General features: G+C 29.0%; 1 protein-coding gene across 1 annotated transcript; it reads right to left on the bottom strand.

The window, feature by feature from the left end:
- Positions 1–1,245: 1,245 nt before the first annotated feature.
- Positions 1,246–5,419, bottom strand: LOC105767826 (protein CUP-SHAPED COTYLEDON 3). Its single transcript, XM_012587399.2, has 3 exons — positions 4,953–5,419; positions 2,637–2,902; positions 1,246–1,912 (listed from the first exon to the last, which is right to left on the bottom strand). Exons 1-3 carry the CDS (start codon positions 5,119–5,121, stop codon positions 1,463–1,465), a joined length of 885 nt encoding a protein of 294 aa, XP_012442853.1. The 5' UTR covers positions 5,122–5,419; the 3' UTR covers positions 1,246–1,462.
- Positions 5,420–7,746: the final 2,327 nt, after the last annotated feature.

Here is a 7,746-nt window from a genome sequence, read left to right as displayed (position 1 = left end):
CATGTGGAAATATAGTAAGTTAGTATTAATGAAGCTGTGGAATATATGTATATCCACCAAATAATTGACATAATAATGTCTTATTATATACATGTGAAGTTCACGTGAGGATGTATACATAATTGGATAATCATGAAAAGATGGATGGACTAGTGTCTTTTAAACTTTCTGCAACAGGAGATTAGAAAATGCAAATTCAGATACCTCCTGGAGTTCATACTTTCACTCCTAATCTTATTTCAACAATTTTTTAAAATTATTCTAAACAAAAATTGTTTTTATACTCGAAATTAAATATTTTTAGTACACAAGTTGATCTAAAAAATGTTTATATTTCGGTATATCAGTTTATAATACAATAGAGCTATTCGTAGTGATATATATTATATTATTTTTAAATAGTGATATGGGCTTCTGGGTAAATTGAGTCAGGCTCCACTTAGGCTCGAGCCTTTTTTTTTTTTTTTATTTGTCTCAATCCGTCAGACCCATGAATACCTTTATAATACATCTACCCATATAATACTATCCTAACTTTAATGATTTAAAATTTATGTTATCTCAATATCTTTATAATTTTACTAATTAAGAAGTGTTACGTGTAATGATAAAGTAAATGCAACTCATAAGAAAAGAACACGAGTTCGAATCTTGGAGATGATATTGTTAAAAAAAGCAGTTATGAAGCTCGAACATGGGTTGTAAAATAAACATAAAGAATAAAAAAGATTTTTTTTTCATTTTTGAGGATCAAAGTACAATTTTACCATACATAAACTTATAGTTTCATCATTTATAAGGGACTAAATCACGATTTTTTATTTTTAGGGGCAAGTACTTTACCCTTTGATTCGTTTATGTGGCTTAATATTTTTGTGTTAGTAGAATTATATCTAAATTGATTTTTAATATATTATTTTAATTAATATATAAATATTTTAGCAAATATATATAATTTCCACAACTAACTTTATGTTACAGAATTTATTAACGATAAGAAAACGCACGAGAATACAAATTAACATGTATATACCGTATCGGGCTCGGACTTGAGCTTTGAATAATGGAACTTAAGCTCAATCTACATTTTAAACAAACCTATTTCACCCCTCTCCAACTTATAAATAAGAAAATAACGCGCTTCAATATGCACTCGAACCCATGCCAATCGAACTGAAACTTAATATACTATTACATATAAATATTTGAATTCCAAGAAATAAAAAATCTATTAGGACAACACAATGAAGAATTAATATATGCCTTATTTATATAAATGATATAAAATTTCCACAATGCCCAATGTTGTATGAAAAAATATATATAAACCCTATACTAAGAAAGACACAATCTTCTAAACATCCATTGAATCGTCAAAGAGAAACACCACACCAACATCGCAAATCAACAAATTAATGGTAATTTTCCCTCTCTTTCTTTCATAAGGTATTCAATACATATTTCATAAGAAAATCATACTATTATCAATCTCAAATCTCATGTCGTCGGAGTTGGAAGCCACCCCATGAATAAGATGACGATGATGATGATGATGATCATCTCCCAAGCTGTTTTCTTCCATGTTCATGTCCCACAAGAACTCGTAGTCATCATCGACTTTGGAGCTAACTTCATTATTGCTGCAGTGAAGATTGTTGTTGTTTTTGTCGTCGTCGTCATTTTCCTGATGGGAATTATATTGAAGCAGATTTAGCAAGCTTTGGCTATGGCTTTGATGGGCAGGTTTGGTGGCTAAAGAGTTGATTTGATGATGATACCCACAAGCCATAGTGGTGTGGTCGGCTAAAGAAGGGGCATGAATTGAGGGTTCCAACATCATTGGGGAGCTCAGCCTGGTGCTGTTCTCTGCTCCTTTGCTTTTGTGGAACACTCTACATAAAACCCAATCCTCCTGTCACATGAAAAAAAAAGAAATATAAATGAATAAAGTATATGCATATGAATATACACACTACATAATCCAAAAAAGAAACTTCTTGGTTTGATTTATATTTAATGCATCATAATATAATTCATTAATCCTACATATATGTATGTGTGTGTGTGTGTGTATACACACTCTTCAAATTCGCATATAAAGAATATTCCACACCACTATGAGAAAACAAGCATTTTCACTCGAATAATTAAGGTAAAAATGTATGATCATATCATAGAATATGAAAATAGAGAAATGAACATGCTGACATGTGCATATAAATAGGTCCATCCAATTTGGCTTGATGATAAGCCTCAAACATCTCTCTCTTTTATCATAATCATACCATCATAATAATAATGTAGCAAGACTTTATCTTGTAATGAAGTAATTAATTTTCAAAATAATAATAATAATAATAATGTAGCATAATTAAGTCCTTGATTATGAGAACACATAAAGTGGACAGCTTGCATACTATTCCCTCTACTTCTCCCTTAAGTTTCCTTAGAGAAACCACCATTTATTTATTTCTCAAATTCACACACATATATACTTATGGCTGCAATATGTCACCTCTCCTCCCTAACTTTCAATCTCTCACTTTCGATGTCATTTTCAAACAACATACATGACCAGACATATGTATATGAGTATATAGTTGAAAAAGAAAAAGGGGGGCGGGGGGGAATGTGACCTTAGGGGGCATATGTGGGGTTTCAAGCCGGAATTCATGCATGATCCAACCCGTTTTGATTCCATTAGGAGCTCGGTTCCTATAAAACACCAAAGTCTTTCTCATCCCTACCACTTGTTGAGTTCTCGGGTCGACCACCGTCCGATCTTTCCCCGTTGCTTTCCAATAGCCAGACGTGGTTGCGCGGTTGGTTCTAAACCCCGTGGCATACTTCCGGTCACGAAAGCTGAAGAAGTACCACTCGTTTGCATTCAACTTTGCCACCTCTTTGCATACACAAAATAGATGGTCGATTAAAAAGAGAAATAAATACTGTTCATAAACAACACATAATTAAATCTGCTTTTGGTATCCAACATATTCACTACCTTAGTGTTGGTAAGTCTTTGTCACCTCAATGAGTTATGTCTAAGAAAGGTAAGGATCTGTTTTTGGCATTACATGCTGAGGGTAAATTAAAAAAGAGTGGTCCTTTTTCTTCTTCTTCTTCTTCTTTTTTTATTTCTAGGTCACACGTTATTACAAGACCACACTCAACATTTTTGCCACTATTATATGATGAACATGAATGAGACTGTATAAATAGGAAAGTACAGACGAGCTAGCAACGTGAAAAAAAGGAAAGACATATACGAGCAAAGGTAAGGTGTATTGCGTATGAATACAGTATGTATGGACAGTTTCTACTTTAAAAAGTAAATAAAAATACTACACGGTTCCTTGAAGAAAAACAAAGGAACAAATGCATTGAGGGGAAAGCAACCCCTTTTTATTTACTTGTGATGATTAAATTCCACGTAAACATGCAATTCCTAAGCAGTTTTTCGGGAGGGGCTAACATTTGTACTATATAGAATATATATAGGTGTCGTCTGCCTATATCATTTCCTAGGGAGAATTTTTCGATTTACGGATTTATTCCTAATATTTTTAAAGCAAATATAGTATTATACATGTAATGATATATTAGTTTATTAAAATACTCACAAAAATAGGCGTTGTTATTTTAACTAATGGATTTAACTGTCCTCATTCGAGTTAGGATTAGAATTTGATTAACTTACTAATCCATAACTTAGATATAGTACAGGCTAGTATCAAAATTTGACTTAGCAGGTTTATCTACTACTATTTAAATTAGGATTGAAATTTTAAAATTCTAAAAATATAGAATACAAGGACTAAATCTCTAACCTACTATAAAACTAGGACTAATAATAAAATTTGACCTTTAATTTTACTTTAAAAAAACTAATTCAACTCCATCCCTTGAATAATTGGAAAATTTAATTAATAATTTTTTGAGGGAACATTATCTTAATATTGTAATACATTATTTTATTAAAAGCAATGTACTAATGGGAAAAAAACACTTTAAAATGATTATATGTAATCATGATTTGATATCTATTAACACGGTTAGCCCGCATCCAATTATGAAAAGTTGGAATCTCTCACTTTTTGATTATGAGAGGAAGATACCCATGATTTTAGGCTATTGTAGTGCAAATGTGTATACATATATAAATTAACTATAAAAATTCTTTTTTTTTTTTGTGAATTACATGTTAAATCCAAACAACTAATACGATTAGTATGAATCAAACCCAGATCACAGCTAAAACGGTGAACAGACCATCAGATGACAGAATTCTTTTTGCTTTTAGTTTTTTTTATAATGGGGCACAAAACAAATGAGGGAAAAAAACAAATCAACCTTCCTTGCATGGCTTAAGAACATAATCTGAAAAAGAAGACAAGTTTTTTTTTAAAAAAGGCAGTACTAATTTGGGAGCACTTATCACTAAAAAAGTTGGGTTAGTGGAATTTTTGGATTGGTTTGAAAAAAAATTGAATAAACCCTTTTTCTAGAGGTTGAGAATGAGTATGATTATGTAAAAGACAAACCCTTTTTTTCTATATATTAAAGGTTAATTAAGATGATTAAACTTGCATATATAATATTTGATCACTTGCATATAAACTATAGATATATGCTTACATGCATGTGTATGGGTTTTTCTATATATCTATGTGTGAATATTGATATTCATGTGGTTGCTTTCCCATCTTTCTCTCTCTTAGAGGAGAAAAACGTGTTGAGTCCATGTCTTAAACAGCTAACATGGCTGATGGCACCGCATGTTTGCCTCCCGGCGCCACCGTGTACAGGTGTACCGGAAAACAACTCAATTGTTTCCCCACCTTCACAGTCCCATACACAGTGATCAAAAGAGAAGACCTTGAAGGGAAATTTTGTATAATTTGATATATATGTAAAAAGAAAAAAATAACATGATAGTATGAGAGACCTACCAGGAAGCTGCCATGGTTCACATGTATGCAAATCAATTTCCACCAAAGTACCCTTCAAGACTTCCTCATTGGCAATCTTTTTGTAAAGATAATGGCAAACCAATTCCTCATCACTTGGATAAAACCTAAACCCAGGAGGCAGTGTAGCTCCAATGTCCCTTAGCCCCATATTTATGTTGCTAAGAACCCACAAAAATCAAAAAGAAAGGTGGTGGGTGTGGGGAAAAAAAGTAGAAAAGAAAAATAAGAGACTTTATATTTCTTATTTCCTTGAGATCTTTGCTCTGAAAGAGAGAATTAATTTAAGGTAAGAGATGGAATGGAAATGAACTAAAAGGAGGGGGGCATAGTATGGGTTCAATTAGGACTTGAGAAGAAAAAAAAACAAAAAAGTGGAAGGTTTTATTTGTATAGCTAGTTTAAGGTGGCAATTAAGTGCCTTTGCCATTTAGAATTTCTTGCAATATTCTTTGTATATATAGGGGCAAGCCATGCTTGTATAACTAGTTAGTTATACTTGGGAAGATTCAAGAAAAACCAAAGTTACAAGAAATCTAATTTATTGAGGGTGTTTTTTTTTGGAGGGTAGAGCAATATTTGATCAATGCCAATATTATTCATATTTATATATGGACAAGATCCAAAAAAAATTAAAATTTTTAGAGAAACATTCCAAAACACCCCTTTTTTATCCTTGCTTTTTAAATGGATTAATATTTATGTAAAATAATTAATACCCAAGATAAAAATAAAAATAAATATACTATTTGAGGATTACACAAAACAACATATAATTTATGTATAGGGTAAACTACAAAAGAATTCACTTTTGTTTGCCCCAGATTACATTTCAGTCACTTATATGTGAAATATTACGTTTTAATTAAATAAATTTAATTTGGACAGCCACGTAGGACTGTCGTTAGGGAGGTAACGAAACTTAACTGCCCACGATAATGTAAGTGACTAAAATGTAATCTGAAGTAAATAAAAGTAATTATTTTTATAGTTTACCATGATGTATAATACAATCATTTCTATATGGGTATCCATTTTTTTTGGGGACAACTATAACACCAAGCATACCCATGACAAAGTCTTGTTCATGGTCATTATCATTTACTTTTGTTTTCATAACAATTCTACTTTATGTAGATTACAAGTTTCATTTACCTTTTTGCATTTTTGTCTCCCATTATTTTGTTTGACTATAACTCTTTATAATTTCACTTTTGGATTACATGGGAGTGAATCTTTTAACTTTAATAATTTTTTATTTATAAATATTTTTATGTTTAGTGATGGGTAACTTAAATATTCTCAAATTCTTGTAAGATAAAAGTAAATTAGAAGGTGCAAATACTGTGTTTTGAGATACTCTTTGATTCTTTGAATGCTTTGTAAAAGAAAGTGAAAAATAAAATTATGATAATTTATTTTAATTTTTAATAAAATAAAACCGACTTAATATTTTCTACATAAAGTGATAATTAAGTAGCTATCCGCCTACTTATCTTATTCAATATTTTTTGCTGAAAATTTCATATTAAGTAAAATACTAAAATGATTATCAAATACATTTAAAATATTAAATATTAAAATTTTCCATTTTAATAAAATGAAAATTTCAATCATTTATCACGTACCCTTACTTCGTAAAGTATCAAGAATTCTCACTTACTCTAACTTTGTTGACATAAATTTATTAAAAAATTTAAATAAAAGTATAATATATAATTTTTTGTTTATTCATTTATTTATTTTAATTAAAAATTATGAAAATTTAATTACATATTAAATATATTTGAATTTTACATAAAAAATTATATTTAACTTCAAGTAAAATTAAATATTTTAAATTCATATTTAATTTAATATATATTAACTTTGATATGAATTGATTATTTAATTTTAAGTAAAATTAATTAGATTATATTAATTGAAAAATACATTATGCATAACATATGATTATATTAGAATATAGTGTGATTTATAAATTAATTTAGTAATAATTAAATTACTTTTAACAACTAATTATTTTTATTGAAAATTAATGAATATAAAGATGGAATATAATAAAACTAAATAAAATAATAATTAGTTATTATTTGATCCAGTTTTCTTGGAGTTTTTAATTCCACAAATAGAATTAGATGAGTGATTGTACCATTTTCGATCTTCAAACCCTTACAGCTAAAAAAAACAATGAAAGACCCTTGACCAAAAAATAAAAATTAGATCACTTTATCAAATATATTTAAATTATTTATTATATTTAATACTTAATTATTATTAAAATTATTTATTTAATATTTAAATCCGTTTCAATCCAAGAACTAATTCAAGTAATAAAAACCTTATTAATTTCTGATTAAATTTTAATTGATTGACATTATTATTGTTGTAGCGACGTTTGAATATCGAGGAAGTTATCAATAATTTAAAATTTGTATAAAAGAATCTCGAAAGTTGAATTTTTTTTAGTTTCACTATTGCAATATATTCATAGGTACGATACAAGTATAGATATATGTCTAACTAATAACAAATTAGTACAAAATACAAACGAACGAGAAATGAAACTAAACCGAAAAAATTAAACAAAATCCAAACATAACATACATATATGGTCATTATATATAATAAGACTCGAACTTAAATATTAACTTCTACCTTAACCAGTAATCAAAAGTTGCGGAAATCGAAGCTTTTAACATTGATGAAATAAGGTGCAGAGAATAATATAGTGAATTATTTTATTTGGAAAAGGAAAAGACATGAAACTGGAAGTAGA

Source organism: Gossypium raimondii, chromosome 7, assembly GCF_025698545.1.
Source record: "Gossypium raimondii isolate GPD5lz chromosome 7, ASM2569854v1, whole genome shotgun sequence".
Classification (NCBI taxonomy): Eukaryota; Viridiplantae; Streptophyta; class Magnoliopsida; order Malvales; family Malvaceae; genus Gossypium; species Gossypium raimondii.
This window is presented reverse-complemented; position numbering and strand designations above follow the sequence as displayed.